The sequence below is a fragment of the Gopherus flavomarginatus genome, chromosome 6, assembly GCF_025201925.1.
Source record: "Gopherus flavomarginatus isolate rGopFla2 chromosome 6, rGopFla2.mat.asm, whole genome shotgun sequence".
NCBI lineage: Eukaryota > Metazoa > Chordata > Testudines > Testudinidae > Gopherus > Gopherus flavomarginatus.
Genome location: NC_066622.1, coordinates 30,919,488 through 30,935,230, shown reverse-complemented (window position 1 = coordinate 30,935,230; position 15,743 = coordinate 30,919,488). Strand labels below are relative to the sequence as shown.

The 15,743-nt window shown below is 60.3% G+C and overlaps 3 protein-coding genes across 4 annotated transcripts; 2 read left to right on the top strand and 1 right to left on the bottom strand.

Annotated features, from left to right (window-relative positions):
• The first annotated feature begins 505 nt into the window (after positions 1 to 505).
• Positions 506 to 8,814, top strand: ESRRA (estrogen related receptor alpha). Of its 2 annotated transcripts, none has more exons than XM_050960688.1 (7): positions 506 to 650; positions 3,480 to 3,798; positions 4,753 to 4,869; positions 5,254 to 5,379; positions 5,583 to 5,750; positions 6,066 to 6,335; positions 6,710 to 8,814. In XM_050960688.1, the coding sequence occupies exons 2-7, from the start codon at positions 3,492 to 3,494 to the stop codon at positions 6,955 to 6,957; spliced, it is 1,236 nt and encodes a 411-aa protein (XP_050816645.1). In that variant the 5' UTR covers positions 506 to 650; positions 3,480 to 3,491; the 3' UTR covers positions 6,958 to 8,814. The 2 variants fall into 2 exon arrangements, with proteins under 2 accessions (XP_050816645.1, XP_050816644.1); XM_050960687.1 differs by lacking the exon at positions 506 to 650 and adding an exon at positions 772 to 1,107.
• Positions 8,815 to 9,182: 368 nt separating this feature from the next.
• Positions 9,183 to 10,911, bottom strand: TRMT112 (tRNA methyltransferase activator subunit 11-2). Its single transcript, XM_050960690.1, has 4 exons — positions 10,639 to 10,911; positions 10,368 to 10,469; positions 9,997 to 10,089; positions 9,183 to 9,438 (listed from the first exon to the last, which is right to left on the bottom strand). The coding sequence occupies exons 1-4, from the start codon at positions 10,717 to 10,719 to the stop codon at positions 9,337 to 9,339; spliced, it is 378 nt and encodes a 125-aa protein (XP_050816647.1). The 5' UTR covers positions 10,720 to 10,911; the 3' UTR covers positions 9,183 to 9,336.
• Positions 10,912 to 11,243: 332 nt separating this feature from the next.
• On the top strand, positions 11,244 to 15,693 carry PRDX5 (peroxiredoxin 5). The gene is made up of 6 exons (XM_050960689.1): positions 11,244 to 11,468; positions 12,867 to 13,001; positions 13,449 to 13,580; positions 14,160 to 14,198; positions 14,708 to 14,772; positions 15,334 to 15,693. Exons 1-6 carry the CDS (start codon positions 11,301 to 11,303, stop codon positions 15,437 to 15,439), a joined length of 645 nt encoding a protein of 214 aa, XP_050816646.1. The 5' UTR covers positions 11,244 to 11,300; the 3' UTR covers positions 15,440 to 15,693.
• The last annotated feature ends 50 nt before the right edge of the window (positions 15,694 to 15,743 follow it).

Below are 15,743 nucleotides of genomic sequence, written 5' to 3'. Positions count from 1 at the left end.
TCAATGACTCCCCAAACCAGCCCTTTACTCCCATTGACCCCCATGATCCCCCAGACCAGCCCCCAATGATCCCCCAGACCAGCCCCTTGTGCCAATGATCCCCCAGACCAGACCCCCATGATCCCCCAGAGTAGACCAGCCCCCGGTGACCCCCATGACCCCACAGACCAGACCTGTCCCCATGATCCCCCAGAATAGACCAGCCCCCGATGACCCCCATTTTCCCCCAGATCAGCCCCCATGATCCCCCAGACCAGCCAATGACCCCCATGGTCCCCCAGACCAGCCCCCTGCCCCAATAAGCCCCCCCTTAATTCCCTGAATGTCCCCAGCAGGTCCGTGCCCCGCCCCTCTGACTCCTCACAGCGCGGTCCTCAGTCCCCAGCCCGCCGGGCGCGGCGAGGTTGGAAGTCAAGGGGAGAGCGCGTGCAGCCAGTCCCCGCCCCGTTGTTGCATATTCATGAGGCGCGGCCCCGCCCCTTCCATTTGTCAGCTGGGAGCCCAGGAGGAAGTGCGCCGCGATGTCCTTTTGTGTCCTACACTCGGAGCGCAGCGAGCCGGGCTGAGCCTGCGCCCATGGCCCGGCCGGCCCCCCGCGTCCCGGGCCACTGAGCCCCGCCCGGCCCGGACAAGCCACGCCGGGCCCCAAGGTCAGTGCGGGATCGGGGCGGGGGGGCCCCCCCAGCCGGCCCATGTGACTCCCGCTCCGCAGCTGGGGCTTGGGCGCGCACGGACGGGCGGACACGGAGACAGACGGACGCTGCAGGGACAGACAGTCACGGGGCGGGACTCGAGGGGACACAGTGGGAACAGGCGGACGGACAGACGGAGACATGGACAGACCTGCAGGGGCGCCGGGGACACATGGACAGACTTGGGGACGTGGACGCTCCTGGGACCAGACAGGCAGACAGGGGGCTGCCCAGTCGGACACGGACAGACTCCCAGGAGCACAGACATGGAGCCTGACTGGCAGACACGCGCACACATGGCCAGCTGGGACAGGGCTGACCACCCGGGCTCACCACCCGGGCTCACATGGAGACTCAGGGGGTGGACCCCTGGGGAAACACAGACACCTGGACAGACATGGAGACTTGCAGGGAGGTGAGCAGCTGTATCCTGGTGCAAGAGCAGGTGTCTGTGTAAGTGACCATGTGTCAGTCACACAATCTCCTGCCAGGACATGGAATCTCATGCCCCCCTGCTGCCTGGGGCCTGATGGGCGCCCTGTCCAGCCTGTATGTGTGGAGTAACTGGATGGGGGAGGGGAATGGCAGGTGTCAAACTGCCCCTGCCCCCCAAGCTCAGGGCTCCATGACCAGTCAAGCCAGAATCCTCCAGGGTGGAAGGTCACAGGCCTGAACTGACCCAAGGCCTGACCCTGAAGCGGGGATTGTGTGTACAGAAGCAGCAGAGGTGAGCTAGCCTGGGATTAGAATGAGGAGGCTGGGGAATTCTCCCCCACACTAAGAATCCAGAAACACCCACACACACACACGGCACCTCCAGCACATGATAGGGACCGGAACCACCCACCCAGATGCTGAGTAATGTCATTTACTGGGACTCGCTTTGACTGGGAGCAGGACGCGGTGTCACCCCTCCCATAAACACCAGCATGCCTTCTGGCCTACGTTCCTATGGTCCTTTGCACCCCCTGAGGGGCGGTAGGAAGAAAGTTTGACCAACTTTTCTATCTCTGTTCTACAGATGGGAGGGAGGTTACTGCATGTGAGGAGGAAGAATGTAGAGGCAGGATAAGGATTGGAGTGCAGGGGGAAGGAGGGTGAATGGTTTGGGAGGGTGGGATGAAATGGGGGTACTTGGTCCCCATCTTCCCTCCAGTGTCAGTCCCAGATGTCTGGGTTCCAGTCCTCATCCCAGTCCCCAGGGGCTGGGAGTGCCTTAGGGCTCCAGGTTAGTCCCAGGTTAGTCCAGGGGGTTGGGCCGGTATGGGGGGGTGCAGGGAGAAGGAGAGTGCATGGATAGTGGGGTGCAGAGCAAGGGTGGAGGTTAGGGGACTGCAGAGGGGGAAGAGTGCAGGAGGGTAGAGGACAGTCTTCTGTAAGCTCAATGGGGCACGATGGAGGGTCCAGGCCTCATTTCCCCTCCGCCTGCTCTTGCATAACTCCCCTGCGCCGCGGGACATTAGGAAAGAGACAAGACGGCACAAAGGGGACAAAGGTCGGGGGTGGGGGAACATGAGGACAGACAGAATAACAGACACGGCTGACATGCCTGAAATGCTCTGGGGGACGGGGATGCCATGCATGGACACATGGGGAGCACACTCACATGGGGCTAACACACATGGACATGGCCCCTTCCTCCCCTACCCCAGCTGGATTAAAGGTAGCCTCTAGCATTCATTCCTGGCCGAGCCTATGCCATCCCAGACACCTTGGTTCCATTCCTGAGCCCAATTTCTCCCCCTCCTCATGGGCTGGGAGTGCCGCCAGGTTAGTCCCAGTGTGAGGGAGGAGGGATGTGGGTGCTGGGCTTGCATATGTGTGTTTGCGGGGGAGGGTACAGGCCGACAGGGCTAAGACTCCTCCCTGACCCCACTGGCTCCATCCGAAGAGTGCTCTGCCTGGGTCCGTAGGTGGGGAGCACAGACAGTTCAGCCATGCCTCCCGTCCCCCCAATTCCAGTAGATCCCTGCTCCTCAGAGGCACCCCCGCCCAAAAACTCCTCCAGAGCCTGGCACTGAGTCAAGCAGGGAGGGTGGGAGGTGCCCGGGGGGTGGGAGTGAGCCCTGGAGAGTACGTGTGGGGTGGGGGGTGTCAGTCCTAGTGAGTGGGGGTGGATGTGTTGGGGAGGGGGAGCTGTCTGGGCTGTGGCCTCCAGACTAATCCCTCTGCCATGACCCTTATCTGCCTCCTGCAGCCTGGATTGACTTGAGCCCTGGGGAGGGGGTTAATTCCTGTACCGGAGCTAGGAGGAGAGCAGAATTGAGGCTATTTCTGCTTCTGGATTGTTGGTACCAACTTTTGCCATCTCAGAGACACCCCTCCTTGCGTGCCCACGCACAGCTCCCCCCAAGCAAACACACACAGCTCCCCGTACCCGCCCCCAGCTGGTGATCAGAGTCTCTCTCTCTATGACCTTGAGCCTGTCACATGCCCGACCCTGAGATACTGGAGCTGGCACTGGGAGGGGGAGGGAGTGTGCTGAACATCTGGGAAGAGGCCCCTAGGTTTGGGGGGAATCCCGGGCAGGGGTGCCCAGCTCTGAGGGTCACAGCTCTGACATCAGAGCCTGCAGTATGGGACTGAATCTCCCCATGGCAGCTTTCCCAGAGCCCCCAGGGGAGCAACCGGGATGTGGAAAGGACCTGGGTGCCTGGGATGGCAGTACAGAGCACTCGACCCTAGGGAGCTCCCACAGAGTCCTGGCAGAGTGTAAAAGGACAGGGATTGGGCAGTCCAGATGGGGGAGAAGTGTCTCACTCCCCCCCCATGTATCACCCCCTGCAGGCCACCTCAGCCATGTCGTCTCGGGATCACCGTGCTGAGTTCTTCATCAAGACGGAGCCAGCCTCCCCAGACAGCCTGGCTCAGCACAGCCCGAGTGGCTCCTCCGATGCCAGTGGTCCTCCCCATGATCCCGAGCCAGGGGCACTGACCCGCCGGCGCCATGACAACAACCCTGATGAAGTCTTGCCCCGGGGCAAGTATGTGCTGAGCTCCCTGCCCAAGCGCCTGTGCCTGGTGTGCGGGGACGTGGCCTCGGGGTATCACTATGGCGTGGCCTCCTGTGAGGCCTGCAAAGCCTTCTTCAAGCGCACTATACAAGGTAACCCCCTGCCTACCCCCAGACTGGGGGGGCCCTCAATCCTGATCCACAGCCCCTGTTATCCCAGCCCTAGGCCCCTCCTCTGCTGATAGCTGCTGCATGGGTGAGTGGTTACTCCCTGCCTTCAGTGCACTTGGAATTGGGTCCCAGTTTCCCAAAGGGGGCCAGTCACACACCCCTGCCCCTATGTCAGCTTTCCAAATGCTGGGGGATTGGCTCAAGGGAGGGTGACATCTCCAAGGAGAGAGGAGGGGGTGGCTGCCCCAGGGCTCCCTGCTTATGGCCAGTTGGTGATTTTCCAGGGCAGGGCAGGGAAATTTGATTTAGCTGAAATTGTTTTATTTTTCCCTTGAGAAAATTGAGATGAAATCTCTTGAGTGGAGCCCAGTAGACTCCACCAGCCTCAATTGCTGCAGTGCCTCTTGGGAGCTGTAATTCAGATGCATTGCACTCCCCATTCTCCTGTAGGCTGGGTTTCCCAACAGGACGACATCTCCCATGATGCACCATGGTCTCTCTTGCTAAGCCTCCCCAGAGCCTGCTAGGAGCTGTAGTGCAGGTGTTTCATGGGGTGGTTCTCCTCCCTGGGCTGGGCTATGGTCTTCCCTCTCCTCCTAGCTACATTGTGGGAGATGTAACCCAGGAGCCTGCAGCATTAAGGGGGAGGGTTGCTTCTGCTTTGTGGGTGGGTGTGTGGCCCTGGCCTTCTACTCTCTTGGGACTACGTCCCCCGTCCCCCCAGTTCCTCCTCCATCTCTCAGCGGTTTGGCCCCACCTCACTGCAAGCCCCTACAACCCACCACAGGCTCAGCCCCATCTCCTCTCTCCCCCAGGATTTTCCCCACCACCACTTCAGCTCATCTCCTTCCTCCGCGTTCCCCCACATCTTCGCTCTCAGATCCTGTCTCCCCCTGAACCTGGTCTCAGCCCCGTCTCACCCTGCTCTTCCCCCAGGCAGCATTGAGTACAGTTGCCCAGCCAGTAATGAATGCGAGATCACCAAGCGGCGCCGCAAAGCCTGCCAGGCCTGTCGGTTCACCAAGTGCCTGCGCGTTGGCATGCTCAAGGAAGGTATGGGGGAGTAGAGGGACACAGGGTGCAGGCTGGGGGGAGAGCACGGTGGTTGAGTGGGGATTGGCAGGGGGAATTGGGAGGGAACTTGGGGAGGGGGAAAGAGCTGGGGGAATTAGAGGGCAGCTGGCTGCTGGGGGGGGCAGTGGATGGTGAGCTGGGGTGCAGGTGTGGGAGGCAGCATATGGGAAGGTCAGGCAGCCAGGGTAATGTCAGGGGGAACCATCAGGAGAACCCTGGGAGGAAAACAGCCCCTCAGTTTCCCCCTGCTGTTACGACAGCAAATTGGTCCCCTTGGGAATAGGGGAATGGACAGGATGGGTGGGGAAGAGGGAGAGTTTTGGGGGTGCATTCTGACCCCACATCTTCTGCTCTGCCCTCTAGGGGTGCGGCTGGACCGTGTGCGAGGGGGACGCCAGAAATACAAGCGCCGCCCTGAGGTGGATGGGGCCCCATTCCCCAACACATTCACCACCTCCCAGATTGCCACAGCGACCAGCAAGAAACCAGGTGAGCGGGGTGGGGCTGTGGGTCAGGATTAAGAGGCAGAGTGGGGTGAAGGGGGAAGCCCAAGGCTGAGGTAGCAGGGGACTATGGGTCAGGATTGTGCGGTATGGGCAGATCTGGGAGGGGGGAGGAGCCCAAGTATGATAAGGTGCTAGAGGGAGATGGGGTGCTGGGGAATCTCCTCTCACATTGCCCCCTTTCTGCAGCCCCCATTAACCCCATGGTGTCCCACCTGCTGGTGGCGGAGCCTGAGAAGCTGTATGCAATGCCTGACCCAGCGCTGCCCGATGGGCCCCTCCGTGCCACCAGCGCCCTGTGTGACCTGGCTGACCGTGAGATCGTTGTCATCATTGGCTGGGCCAAGAACATCCCAGGTGGGGTCCCACCCCCCCCGCAGCATTCTTTATGACCCCCATCTCCTGCCCAGCATGTCCCCATCCCCATGTGCTGCCCCTCCCGCAGCACTCCCCTGCTAATCCTGTCTCCCTCACCCCCCGCAGGTTCCTGCAAAAGGTTGCCTAGCCCAGCTCCCCTGCCCCCAGGGTTTCCACCCCCAACCTCCATCTCTGTTTCCTAATCCCTGTTCTCGTCCCAGTCCCCTAACTCCTGTCTCCCTCTTCCTCCCAGCCCTGCCCGCCTGCAGGGTTCCCAGCCTGCACTGCCCCCTAACTCCCATCTCTCCCCTGCAGGGTTCCCGGCGCTGTCGCTGGCCGATCAGATGAGTGTGCTGCAGAGCGCCTGGCTGGAGGTGCTGGTGCTGGGTGTGGCCTGGCGTTCGCTCCCCTGCGAGGATGAGGTGGTCTTTGCAGAGGACTTTGCGCTGGATGAGGAAGGGGCGCGTGCGGCAGGGCTCTGGGAGCTGAGCGCCGCTCTCCTGCAGCTGGTGCGCAAGTACCGTGCCCTGCGGCTGGAGCGCGAGGAATACGTGCTGCTCAAGGCCCTGGCACTCGCCAACTCAGGTGGGTCCTGCCCTATGGGAGCTTGGGGTGGGGGCAGTTCTCTGCACCTGGCTTTCATCTCCCCGGGCTGGGATCAGCCTCCTGCTTCCCCCCAGACTCTGCCTGCCCCAGCTCCCTCCTTGACTCCCACCCCAGACTTCATTCAAGGACGTGGAAGCCATGGCCCTGCAATGGTTTCCCTGCCCCTCCAACTTAGTGCATAGCAGTGACATGGCAGCCCCCACCCCGCCCTAACCCTGTATGATTTCCGCCCTCCTCCCCATCCAGGTGCACATCAACATTAGCCGTGCCCCCACCATGGGTCTCCCCAGACGTGGTGCACATCAGCAACACTGGCCACGCCCCCGACTCTAACCCCCATGGTCTCCCCCTAGACTCGGTGCACATCGAGGACATGGCAGCGGTGCAGCGGCTGCGGGACGTGCTGCATGAGGCCCTGCTGGAGTATGAGGGCAGCCGACGGCCGGAGGAGCCGCGCCGGGCGGGGAAGCTGCTGCTAACGCTACCCCTGCTGCGCCAGACGGCTGCCCGTGCCCTGCACCACTTCTACGGCATCAAGCTGGGAGGGAAGGTGCCCATGCACAAGCTCTTTCTTGAGATGCTGGAAGCCATGATGGACTGAGACACACCCCCGCTTCCCCCTCCCCGCCATGTGGGGGAGACAGAGGCATGGACCGGGGTGAGGGGCCTGGGGACAGACACAGACCTGGGGCAGGGAGACAGACACGTAGATGTGGGAGAAGGGCAGGGTGGAATGGGGACAGACATGCTGGAGAGATACAAACGGGAGGAGTAGGGATGGGCGGGGGTTGGGACAGACACATGGACACTGGGGCAACAGGTGCTAGGGGGACAGACACAGACCCTCTGGCTGGGGGATGGGGGGGCAATGCATGGAGACAGTAAGGCAGATAGTGGAAGGGGAGGATTGGACTGATGTGGCTGGGAGGAACTGCAGCGTGGCCACAGGGCTGGGGGATGGGCATGCTGGAGACGGACTGGGGGAGACTGGTGGGAGGGGACAGACTGACATGGGGACCCAGCCCCCCAGATGCACTGGAAGCCATATTCTAACTTATTAGCTGGGGGGGGGGAGGGATTTAGTGGCAGGGGAAGAAGCACCAGGGCCCCCATGGAAGCCATAATGGACCTGACCAGCACAAAGTTGGACTGCAGGGGGGAGCATGTTAATCCCACATGCACAGACCTAGCCTGGGGGGTCCCTGCTTGTCCGTGGCTCAGAGCAGGGGAAACCCCAGCTGAGGGGTGCTTGCCCAGCAGCCAGTGTATGCTGGGGCCATAGGTAGCTTGGCACTGGAGGGGTCAGTTAGGTCAGGAGGGCAGTAGCAGGGGCAGCTGATTCTCTCTGAAGGGGGGCCCTCCTAGGGACACCACCCATGGCAGGTGTCCCCCTCCTCACTTGAGTCTCTGAACTCTGCTCGGGGGAGAATAATCCCCCATCCCAAAGTGGGACCCCCTGAGGCCTCCCAGCCCCTGCCCCTGAGTGGGGTGAGGGGTTTACAATATCCCTTCAAGCAATAAATGAACAAACTATGTATGCACTTGGCTGGGGGAGGGGAACCCCATGAGGGTCCCTTGGCTCAGGGCTGGGAGATCCCTGTAGTGGGGATACCTTAGATGAGGATTGTGGGGGGTCCCCTGTAATTCAGAGGAGGGGAGTGTGTGGGAATCTCTTAGATTGGACGGGGGTATATTCTTCTGTCCTGGAAAGGGAATTGAGATTTGGAGGGTGGTAAGCCCACACTTTGCTTTGAAATATGGGGGAGGGTGCTGGAGCCAAGGCCTTCCAGTGGGGTTTTTCAGGGAAAATCCAGTGGGGTGAGGAGAATTTAGCAGCAGGGTCTGGGAACCTCCATTAAGTGCTGGTCTCTTCCCCTCCCCACCCCCAAGTCCCAGGATGGTGGAGAGTCTGGAGGGGGTGGGTGTCTGACAGGGAGCCCCTGCTGTAGTTGGGTCCTTGTGGTGGGAGGAGGAGTCGGCTGAGACAGAAGGCTGGAATTGTGGGAGTGGGAGCACAGCACTGTGATGGGGTAGCTGCACAGATAGGAAGAGAGGTTGCAAAGGTTTGGCCATATTGGAGGGGGTCCCTCGGGATGGGAACAGAGGCCAGTATCCCCTCCACTCACCTCAAATTTCCCCTTGCCCTTCTGCCCCCCATAGCAATAAGCCCCCCCTTCTCCTTGGGGTGAGGGGTGAAGATGCTGAGAAACATGTACATAGCAATATATCAGACTGTATATTTGTTGCAGGATAATAGGTGACCCCTTCATCTCTGCTCCCCTCAGAGGGGTGCACCCTCAGTCCCCCCATTTCTATAATGAGTGGGGTGACGTGGAGGGGGTTTGTATTAAATTATGTATGTGTATATATTATAAATACCTCTATTTTGTGTATAGGTGCTATACACACACATACATAGAGCTATATTCCAGAGCCAGATTAAACCATGGAGATCTCAGCCTGTGTCCAGAGTCTTCCTTCCTAGCAGTTAAGAAGGAACAAGAGCATTGTCTTGTTCTGTGTTTGTGCAGCACTGGGCCCAGTGGCAGTCTTGATCTTGCCTGGGGGACCTGCCTCAGGACTAGGTCTCCTAGGTACTACTGCAATCTAAATATGAGGAAAGTGAGTACGGTGCAAGGTGTGGCAGGCCAATGTTCGGCTAGACCAAGAGCTAACTGGGGATCAGGACTGGACTAGAACAGGAGGGCACCAGCACAAGTGTGGTTGCGGGTAGCCCAGGGCTAGGATAGCAGTGTGCTGCAGGTTGTGATTGAGGGGCACTAGCAGGAGAGGGGAGAAACAGGTAATGGACGACATGCCCCATGCCAGGCTCCACCTCACAATTTTATTTATACACAGACCAAATGAACATAGAATGTCTTCTACTCCCTGTGGAACCCCCCCCTCCCCCTGCCATACCCTCCCAGCCCAGGGACTCACTCCCCCACCCCTATCTTCCCATCTTGGCCACTCTGGCCCTTCACGTCTCCTCCTCACTCAGCAGCATGTTGGGGATGCCCTTGGTGATGGGGAACTCCCGGCCAGAATCAGGGCACTTCAAGATCCCCTCCATCACCTCCACCTATGCAAGGGAGAAGAAACACAGGTCAGCTGCAGCCTAAAGACAAAGGGATGGGCTGTGCCCCGGCCCTGCCCCGTAACGCTGTCAGGGAGGGGTGGAACTTCCCCACAGCACCAGCCCTCCCTTCTTGATTTTATTATTTTGCTGCAGTCACAACCCCCCCATTATGATTCTTAGCAGCTGGGGAGGGGGCAGAATGAGCCACAGAAGCAAAAGGATGCCGGGCGCCCAGTGCCAGGGCATCTGCTGGACTCTTCGCCCCCCAAGAGTGGATTCCAAGAGGCAGCTAGAGCAAGGGGAGAATCCCCCAATGTCTACAATTGGAACAGGGGCAGCAACAGCAAGAGGTCCCTCACCCTGGGGGATCCCCAGTGCCTCTGGGGGCTGATAAATCCCTGGTGTCTCAGCCAGGCCAGGAAAGGACCTGTGTTTGTAACATGGGCCCTTGTGATACAACCTCAGCCACGGGTTTGTGGTGTCTGGGAGACAGTGCCCAGTACAACCAGGGAACCGGTGGGGGTTTGTGGATGTGGATTGGGGGGAGGGGATGTTTCTCACCTCCAGCAGCACGTGATGCACCTTCCTCAGGAAGTCCTCATTGTTCTCGTACTGAGGGGGCAGCTCGTGGGGCAGGTCCGACAGATGGCCCAGCTGTAGGGAGAGAGAGATGAATGTCAATGCTGACCCCAGAAGAGAGACTTTGGTCTGATTGACCCAAACGCTCCCCAAAGCCACTTCCCTCTCCAATCTCCGCCCCAAGGCTGCTGTGCCAATCCATGCTGCCCATCTCCTGCCATGACAGCACTCTGGGCAGGAGGCTGGCCCCGTGTCTGTGTCTAGCGTCCCCAGCACCTAGGGTGAGCCCCTCCCCATGCCAAACTCCACCCACCCATGCCCTGGACGGGGCCAGCCCCTGCCCCCATACTCACGCTCTCCGCAGCCTCCACCAGGGCCCCCCACTCCACCTTGGGGATCATCCGCGCCACGAACTCCTGGTTGAAATCCACGTTATTCACTTTCACCTCGGTGGCCTGCGGGGAGGGAGAGGGTCAGTCCGGCTAGGCACGGCGGGGGCGGGAAGCATCACCCCCATCGGGGGAGAAATCAGCCCTGGGGCCCCCCGACCCAGCGCTGGGGCAGCCCAGGGGGCAGGGATACGTGGCCCTCTGGTTGCGGGGGGGCGGGGGCGATCCCTGTTACCTGAATTCGGAGGGGGAAACCCCCCCCGGGCCGCACCCCCCGCACGTGCGAGGTCAGCATGTTGTGCGTCAGCAGCTTCATCCTCGCGCTGCCCCCGGTGTCGCGGCACGCGGGGAACCGGTGAGAAGCCAATACTCGCCTACTTCCGGTTCAATCGCACCCCTCCAAACACTACTTCCGGCTGGAACGTACTATTCAAAATGTTCCGGCGGCTGAAAGGGAAACACGGACCCGAACCTGAGGGTTCCGGGGAGATCCGGACACAGGGTGCCGGTCCCCGGGCTCCCGGCTGTTCCCATGGTGCCCCCGCCCTGATGAGGAGGAGAGAATAATTAGACGCGAAATTAAGGGGTTAAAAATGCAAATAGTGTTCAAATCGCATGCAGATTATATTTAAATTAAGAAATTAATATGTGCAAAAAGCAGGAGAAAAACACTCAGATTAATCACAAATTATATGTAAATTGTATGCAAATTCAGCGTGCAAACCACTTGCAGTGTCGCCCTCCCAATCAAAAGCAATCTGCACGCAAACAATGTGCAAACCGGACATGCAAATGAACCACCAATAATATGCAAATATAATGCAAACCGACCTGTGGGTTGAGGCGCATGGGCATTCCCGTCCACCCCAAGGGCGGTAGGTCCCCCAGGCCTTTTCCATGGCAACTGTCATTCAAGCGGTCTCCACGGTGACCGCGTGGCTGGGTGTGGCGGGGCTGGTGCTCCGGCGGGGGCGGGGGCTGTTGCGGGCGCCCCCCCTCCCCGGCTCCAAGCCTAGAGGAACCAGGAGTTTCGGTGTGCGAGCAGCTGCCATGGCGCCCGTCAAGGTGAGACCGGGCAGGGTGGTGAGCGGGACACCCCGGGAGCCTCAACCATCCAACCTGCCCCACCCCTAGCTGGGACCCCCCCCCCCAACTCAGCCCCAGCGAGACCCGGGGCAGGGAGCTGGAGAGGCCGATCCCAGGGAGCCTCCTTAAATCAGCCCCCATCTGGACCCCGGGGCAGAGAACGGGCCCCTGCATGGAGCCTCCTGGACAAGCCCCTCTCCAAAATCAGGGCCCCTCCTGGCAATTCCCCTCGCCAGCTGGGACCTAGGGCTAGAGCAGAGCCCTCCCCCACCCTTCAGTTTAGCCCCCGATGCCTTCCCCCAACTGGAACCCTTGAAACCCGAGACCATGTCCCCAGTCCCTGAAGCTTGGAGGATCACTATCCCCTCGCAGGGCCCCCCCAGAGCTCTTGCTTCACAAGGAAAGGAGCAAACCCACAGGGGGGGATGGGGTTGGAATAAGGGTGGCGCTGAGCTCCCAACTCCCTCCAAATCTAGGGGGGGCAGGGAGAGGTTGGGAGTAGAAAGGGCTGATTGGGGGGTGAGTTTAAGGCAGGCTGGGGAAGGGGAGATCGAGGGAAGGGTGAGCAGGGGTGGGGTTGAGAGTTGGGGGAGGCGTTAGAATTAGGGTATAGGTTATGGAGTGAGATGGGAGGCAAGAGATGGAGGTTGGGGGTAGGTGGGGAGGGAGCTGGATTGTAGGGGAGGGGAAATGGAGTCAAGGCTGGGGGAAGGTGTGGGTGTGAGCTGGGGATGCTGGGTCACTAGTAAGGGATTAGTGGGAGGCGGGGGAAGATGGGGGTTGGTTGGGGTCGTGGGAGCTGGGCTGTGGGGGGAGGAGAGGGAGGCTGGTTGGTTGGTTGGGAAGGGAGGTACACAGCAACCCTGAAGGTTTGTGTTGTGGGCAGGGAACTGGGGGAGGTGTCCAACTCATGAGCTGGAGTAATCACTTTGGAAACTCCCAAGGCAGGGGTGCTGAGTCACTGAGTGTCTCCCCATGGGTTGTCGTGACAATGCCCCCCCCCCCCGACACAATTGAGGGGTGTGCACAGGGCTCTTCTGCTCACCTCAGGCTTTACACAGCAGAGTGGGATTCTAAGACAGGAAGCTGGCTGGGTGACTGGGAAGGGAGACCTCCCTCCTCCCCCCCCTTAGTCAGCTACTTGAGGCCCCCATCTGCATCTGTTCTGGTCATGCCCTGTTGGTGCTAGGGCAGGGGGTGCGGGGGTTGTAGCTGGGGCAAGAGGAACTGGATCCCAGTTGGAATTCCAGAGTAGGGGTAGCTCCTTCCCCTGCACTGGGGATGGGACATAGGGCCTGTGGGGGTCTGGCATAGGCTTTCTCTGGGCAAGGGGACTTGGCTAGGCCTCCGCCCAGCTCTCACCCCCTGTACCCCCAGGTTGGAGACAAGCTGCCCAGTGTGGAGGTGTACGAGGGGGACCCTGGCACCAAGGTGGATGTGGCTGCACTCTTCAAGGGCAAGAAGGGGATTCTCTTCGGAGTGCCTGGTGCCTTCACCCCTGGCTGCTCCAAGGTGAGGCATGGAGACACCCCCACCCCACGGCAGTGTCCCCTCCCTCCAATACCCTACCCATTTTAGAACACACACACCAACTCCAGAGCATCCCCTCCCCCACCCTTTGCAACTCCCTACCTTAGAGCACCCCATCATTCTAGAATGGCCCCTCACACCCCCTGCTCCCTGGAACCCCCATCACAGAGTTCCCTCATCCCCCTCCTCGGAGTATCCGCCACCCCACCCAGCTCCCCAGAACTCACCCACCAGAGCATCCCTTCCGCCATCCCATCTCTGGGGCCAAGGGAGCTGCAAGGTGGACTGGAAAAGGACACATTTGTGAATTCAGCGTGCCCTTGAATGCCAGGGGCTGCCCAACTGCCTGCCTGGATCCATCGGCTAGTGTCTGATGCTGCCCCCCCACCCTGCATGCTGAGGAACTAATGCTCTTCCTGCCCCCCTCAGACCCACTTGCCGGGCTATGTGGAACAGGCTGGGGCGCTGAAGGCCAAGGGAGTGGAGCTGATTGCCTGCCTGGCCGTGAACGATGTCTTCGTCATGAGCGAATGGGGCAAGGCCCATGGGGCCCAGGGCAAGGTGAGCCAGGAGAGAGGGGAGCAAGGCACAAGGAGCCCAGGGCAAGGGGAGTGAAGGGAGAGCAAGGCAGGGGGAGTGTGTGTGAGGGGGTTGAGCTATAGCACCCAGGGTGAGGGGGCCACTCAGCCCAGACCAGGAGGAGCATAGAGGGCAGATGGGGGCACCGGCCAAGGGAATGTGGAGAGTCCCAAGGACCATAGCAAAGGAAATACAGAGGGTGGGACTAGGGGATCCAGGACAGTGGAAGTGAGCAGGGGTTGAAGCCAAGGGCAATGTCCTTATAGGGGTTGTATGTTGCTGAATCTCAGGGAACGAGGAGGAGCCTTTTCTCTCCCCCACTCAGCACCATCCTAACCCCACCGCTGCAGGAGCCCTGCCCCCACCGCTGCAGGCGGTGTGTGACTTCCAGGCAGCAGTGAGCACTTCCCTTCTCAGTAGGAGCTGTTGGTTATGCAAGAGGGAATCTATAGGTTGTGTAACCTCAGGAGTGGCTGTGGCTCTTGCCACTTCTATCCTCCCCTCAACCTCACAGGTGCCTCTTCACTGGCTCCCTAACCCTTTCCCCCTCCCCGCCCCCAGGTGCGGATGCTGGCTGACCCCACCGGAGCCTTTGGAAAGGTAATGCCCCACCCACCCACCCAACCCATGCCCTCAGGAGCCAGCTGGGGGTATCCTCCTCCTGGATCAGGATCAGTCCCAGTCTCCCTACCTATCTGTCTGTGTAGCAGTCCCTGGCCCTTCCCCTCCTAACCAGCTTGACAGCCCAGATTCAGGGCCCCCACCCCCTGGCCAGTCCTCTTTCCCGCCCCACCATGTGCCTGTCTTCTGCTTCTCCCTTACCTGCTGTGTCAGATCCAGCCCCCCCCCCCGTGGTTTTTCTGCTCTGGGACTGTAGGGAAGGGCAGTGGAACCCCCATCCCCTATTAGAGGCATCCAGGATTCTGTTCCTCCCGTGCCACCTCCTGACACTGACAACAGGGACTGGGTTGGGGTCAAAGGGCATCCGAGGACCAAGCGGCTCCAGAAGTGAAGGCTCATTTGCAGAGTGCAGTTCCTGGGATGTGTCCTCTGCCTGGGGGGGGCTGTCTGACCCCCCCCCCCGCCCTTGATTTCCCTTTCTCCCCTAGGCTACGGAATTGCTGCTGGACAAGGAGACCCTGCGTGACCTCTTTGGGACCAACCGCTGCAAAAGGTAAAGCTGTGGGCTCCTTACCCCCCAGCAGCCTCTGAGGATACCCCCCTGGGGAGAGCTGGGGTTCTTTGTCTGTACAGGCGAGGGGTGGGCATGGGGATGTGTGTTAGGAGCTCAGAGGGGAGAGGATGCACCCCTGCAGCTGCAACTATGGACCTCTGGGATATCCCCTTTGCCTGTGGGTGAGGGGCTGGATGTGGAGAGGAGGGGAAGTCCTCCATTCCATCTCCATGGGAAAACTTGGGAGAGGCAAAGCCCCCCTGGCTATATCCCCACACTGATACCCCAAACCCTTCCTTCTCCATGATGGGGGTAGGGGGCACTAGGAAATGTGGGAGGGAGCCCTGGCTGTGTCCCCACACTGAACCCCTAATCTCCTTCTGGGGTTCTCCGTGGTGGTGAACGATAGGGTGGGAGGTGGGGAGAGGGAATTCCTGGAGGAGAGGAGAGGGGGAGCCCCAATTGTGTTCTCACCCTGACCCCTCCCAGGTTTTCTGTGGTGGAGGATGGCACGGTGAGGAGGGGGCCCTGGCACTGATACCCCCCCCCCATCTCTCTCAGGTTCTCCATGGTGCTGGAGAATGGTGTGGTGAAGGCTCTCAACGTGGAGGAGGATGGAACAGGGCTGACCTGCAGCCTGGCCAACAACATCCTCTCTCAGCTCTGAGCACCAGGATGCCAGGGTCCCTCCTGCTGCTGCTCCCTCCCCCACCCTAGCACCAGGAGCGGGGCAGCACGCCGTCCTTTCCATGCATGATATGATGGTCTCCCCCTGGGGGAGGGCCGGGGGGTGGGGGCACAGTAATGCTGCTGCTGTTGCTCCTGCTGTCATGGGTTTGGCCTCTAGAGGGCACTCATGCTCTGATAGTGGTGTACTGCCCCGCCACACTGTGTATCAATGGGAATAAACGGCTCTTGCCAGCCCTGCCTCTGTCTCTCTGCTGCGGGGGGAGGGGGACAGCCATAGACAA

What these genes read in the sequence shown, in the direction of transcription:
- ESRRA (XM_050960687.1), top strand. Translation starts at nt 1,039, where the DNA reads ATGGAGACTCAGGGGGTGGACCCCTGGGGAAACACAGACACCTGGACA. An exon ending in ACATGGAGACTTGCAGGGAG is followed by an intron (nt 1,108 to 3,479) that starts GTGAGCAGCTGT and finishes CACCCCCTGCAG; the next exon opens with GCCACCTCAGCCATGTCGTC. An exon ending in CCTGGCACTCGCCAACTCAG is followed by an intron (nt 6,336 to 6,709) that starts GTGGGTCCTGCC and finishes GTCTCCCCCTAG; the next exon opens with ACTCGGTGCACATCGAGGAC.
- TRMT112 (XM_050960690.1), bottom strand. Translation starts at nt 10,719, where the DNA reads ATGAAGCTGCTGACGCACAACATGCTGACCTCGCACGTGCGGGGGGTG. An exon ending in GTTTCCCCCTCCGAATTCAG is followed by an intron (nt 10,470 to 10,638) that starts GTAACAGGGATC and finishes CCCTCCCCGCAG; the next exon opens with GCCACCGAGGTGAAAGTGAA. An exon ending in TGGTGGAGGCTGCGGAGAGC is followed by an intron (nt 10,090 to 10,367) that starts GTGAGTATGGGG and finishes CTCTCCCTACAG; the next exon opens with CTGGGCCATCTGTCGGACCT.
- PRDX5 (XM_050960689.1), top strand. Translation starts at nt 11,301, where the DNA reads ATGGCAACTGTCATTCAAGCGGTCTCCACGGTGACCGCGTGGCTGGGT. An exon ending in CTGCCATGGCGCCCGTCAAG is followed by an intron (nt 11,469 to 12,866) that starts GTGAGACCGGGC and finishes CTGTACCCCCAG; the next exon opens with GTTGGAGACAAGCTGCCCAG. An exon ending in TCACCCCTGGCTGCTCCAAG is followed by an intron (nt 13,002 to 13,448) that starts GTGAGGCATGGA and finishes TGCCCCCCTCAG; the next exon opens with ACCCACTTGCCGGGCTATGT.